This window comes from Calidris pugnax, unplaced genomic scaffold (assembly GCF_001431845.1).
Source record: "Calidris pugnax isolate Ruff unplaced genomic scaffold, ASM143184v1 C15103184, whole genome shotgun sequence".
In the NCBI taxonomy this organism is placed as follows: domain Eukaryota; kingdom Metazoa; phylum Chordata; class Aves; order Charadriiformes; family Scolopacidae; genus Calidris; species Calidris pugnax.
The window spans coordinates 919-4,563 of record NW_015094451.1 but is presented as its reverse complement, the minus strand read 5'-3'; the positions used below and the strand labels follow the sequence as shown (position 1 = coordinate 4,563).

At 41.6% G+C, this 3,645-nt stretch overlaps 1 protein-coding gene across 1 annotated transcript; it reads left to right on the top strand.

The window, feature by feature from the left end:
- Positions 1 to 985: 985 nt before the first annotated feature.
- Positions 986 to 3,089, top strand: LOC106900767 (laminin subunit alpha-3-like; the record flags this gene model as incomplete). The annotated part of the gene is made up of 3 exons (XM_014962903.1): positions 986 to 1,130; positions 1,916 to 2,056; positions 2,925 to 3,089. Coding segments are annotated over 3 exons (451 nt in total), but the record flags the coding sequence as incomplete, so codon positions are not given.
- Positions 3,090 to 3,645: the final 556 nt, after the last annotated feature.

The following is a 3,645-nucleotide window of genomic DNA, read 5'->3' as shown; positions in this document are numbered from 1 at the left end:
AGAGAGACTCTGAGAGACCTCGCCCATTGTTTGGTGAATTAGTATTTGCTTTCATGTATTGCATAAGGTGTAGTCTATCTTGTCCGCATACTTTAACTGTTTATTTCCATTAAATTCCTACTGTTAGTGCACATATTAATTTTGTGCTGAGAGCCACAGGAGTCTCCACCAAGTCGCTGAGACTTTTAAAAATTACCTTATCACAACTAAAATGTAAAGGTGTGGATGGCAGTGGTGGCAGACGTTCCTTATCAATGGGTCCTTACTCTCTTGAAACCTGCTTTGGGTTGGTACAGACGGTTTAGCAGCATAGACAGAAGGAAGAGGGATCATCAGACCTACATTTTCACTAGCTTTATCAGACTGTGCAGGTTTGTTGTGAAGGTAGGATGAAGTAGCAGCTGCCATGGAAAGGTGTTCTCATCTCAAGCCTTGTTAATAGTTTGGTGTTGGTTTTTGCATCTGCCGTACCTCACCTAAACAAATTCAAGGCATTCAGCCTTCACTGCGAGTAAAGTGGTTGAACAGTTGTAAACTAGGCCAAGCCTTGTGGCATGTTGCCTGGGATTCTCCCCCTATTTGTGAGCAAGTGTGTACCTTGAGTAATGCCCAGTCACATCCTGCAGCTATAAAACTTCTCCCAGCACCGCTTACCTGTGTGCAACATCCATGTTTCTCACCACGGTGTATAGAGGGAGTGGTGCTGCACTGCCAGAGCTGCGGGAGTCTAATTCTACTGTGAGCATTTAGGTCCTTCAAAATCAAATCCACTACAAACCAGTTCCATGACCATTTCAAAGGTATCACCATTCAAATCTGAGAACAATACTAACCTGCTGCTGTTTCTCCATGGAAATCATAAAGTTGTGTCATAGCCATGCAATCACTTCAAAGATCCACCTGCCTTTTGTTTTAATCTTCCCTTCCTCGCTCCGTTCCTGCCTCCCCTATTGACTCCCTCCTCTGTGTGTGTTTGTTGATAAAGGTGCAAACCAGGAATAAAAGGTCGGCAGTGTGATCGCTGTGCTCCTGGTACTTACGGTTTCCCAAACTGCCTGCCGTGTAACTGTAACAGAGATGGAACAGAGCCAGATGTGTGCGATCCCCACACAGGAATTTGTCTCTGCAAGGTCAGATAAATCAAATTACGTCTGCATTCATAAGCATCGTTTGCGCCTCAGTGACTATTTCGTGTTTAATGGGGTGAATGAAGTGGGTTTATCATTAAGTTTTCAGTAAGAATTAAATGCAGCTGCGCGAAACCATCACACCTTGCAGAGTTTGCACAGATTGGCATGGTAGTGGTTAAATGTCATTTTTTAATGAGTTCAATATCAGTTTTACAGGCAGTCGTAGGCTTTGTGGGATGTTACAGGGCTGCAGAGTAGAAGTCTGTTGATTCTCTGAAGCAGTCTCTACCCTGCACTGATCCGCTTTATGCCTCTGCATCTCAACTTTTGGATGTTAACCAGGTCTCATGCTTTTTTTAGCCATATTATGTTAGTTGACATTTCACCACATCATTATATGCAGGAAATCTTCTTTTGTTCTGATCTGCATAATTGAATGTGATGAATGTGAACTTTCACAAGTGACCTTTTATATTGTAGGTTTGGAAAAGCCAGCAGGAGGGTTTTGGCAGGGAAGTTAGCAGCTGTCTCTGACTAATATTTATTACTCAGTGGTTCGCTTTATAAACTGGAAAGACAGCTCATAACTAAGATAGTTCTCAAGAAGTCAGTTTTATTTGCATGTGGAATAGGGTGTATCCAGGCATTCACATATTTTCATTCATGTTTCCATACTTTTAAATAAATATGCGTTCGGAAGATTTGTTTTACGTGCAGGAGATTTTTGAGGCCTCACCAAAACCAAAAGGAAAGCACTGAGATTTCTTTCAACTATGCCTTAACAGGAAAACGTTGAAGGAGCAGAATGTGATACTTGCCGACCGGGATCCTTTTACCTGGACCCTTCTAATCCCAAAGGATGCACCTCTTGCTTTTGTTTTGGGGCAACCAGCAACTGTCGCAGCACAAATCGTCGTAGAACCAAGGTGTATTCAATAGCAGTTTTTTTCTTTGCTGTCATGAGCCTATGTTTATTCCATTAAGGAAATGCTAGATTTCTTCCAAAATTAAAAATGTGTTTTATTAGTTTCTAAGGATGAGAAGTATTCTGCAAGCAATACTGCAGATTTAGTGCAGCCTTGTTAAGACTCCAGGTGTAGTCTGGAAGTTCCTTTTAGAAGAAATGGCCCTTTTCACCTCTTTGTTTACAAATCAGTAGTTGGACTGAAGTTCTATTGCATTATCTTCAGACACTGGTTCATCATTAGAGTCAATGGTCTCCTTCAGGAGGCTTTGATAAGTGTATGTATCATTTTGCATGTCTACATCATAGATGCATTTTGAAACCTAAGAAATGTGTGACATAAATTGTGCATTAGAGACAAAATATTAGGCTACATTGCCTGCCTCTCCAAAATATCCTGCCATGTCCCCTCCCTCCCAGTTAAGCTACCACAACAGGTCTCCACTTTATCTTTTAGGTTTGTGTCCTTGGTTTGATTTTGGAATGGACTTAAAAAAGCACCTCCAAATTATATCCTTGGTTTTGTGTACACAATTCCCAGTCACCTCCAGAAAGGTTATATCTTCATGTGACTGAAGATAGAATTTAGTTTGCAGATGACAGACCAAATGCCTGCATCCCAAGTAGCTTTGGTACATCTGTTCCACTCCCACTCTCTTTTGAGGTCTTTGCAACATCCCTTGCACAAAGACTTTAGGCTGGCTCTGGAGGGGCTGAATTTCATGCTAAGGGAGTTATAGAGGCTAAACAATTTCACATTGTTACTTGGTGCTGGTAAAGCTTAATGAAGGATGAGACAAGCTTTTATTTCCTTTATATGTTTTCATTAGTTTGTGGACATGAGGAACTGGCGCTTGGAGGCAGTGGATGAAAATATTGACATTCCAGTCACTTTCAATCCAGTCAGTAATAGTGTGGTGGCTGATGTTCAAGAATTGCCTGCTTCTGTGCACAATTTATACTGGAAAGCACCACCATCTTACCTGGGAGAGAAGGTAAATGACACCTAACTCATCTATTTTAATAATGTGTTCAGTTTTTACCAGCATCGTTGATAAAGAGCCTCATTGTTTTTCTTAGGTATGTTTCTCTCTCTTCCATCATGAGATTTGTATTGTGCCTATCGTGCCAGGAATCACAACATTTTACTTCTGAGTACAGTGTCAAAATTATAACCAATAACACAGAAACAACCACCTTGCTTGGTGCCAGGGAAGTCTTTATGTGAGCAGCTTGGTCAGGAGCTATGGTTCAGGAAGCTGGTACCTTCAGCCACTTTTCTGTCACCCAGAACACGCAGAGCCCAAGTATCTGTTAATACTTGTGCCCAGTTGTCCTTTAGACTCCCTAGTGTATCTCCTGGCCAGATTTCAAAAACAATAAAAGGTGATTATGTACTCAGTGGCACACAAAGAAAACCCAACCTTTTGCTTTCGATATGTTGCTTGTTTTCTAACCTTTGTGTTCTTTGAACTGCTTGCTGCTCTTTCTGCTGATGCATGGGAGCAGCCGTTTGCTCAGGGTTGATACCTGTCAGCGTTTCAGCCTGGG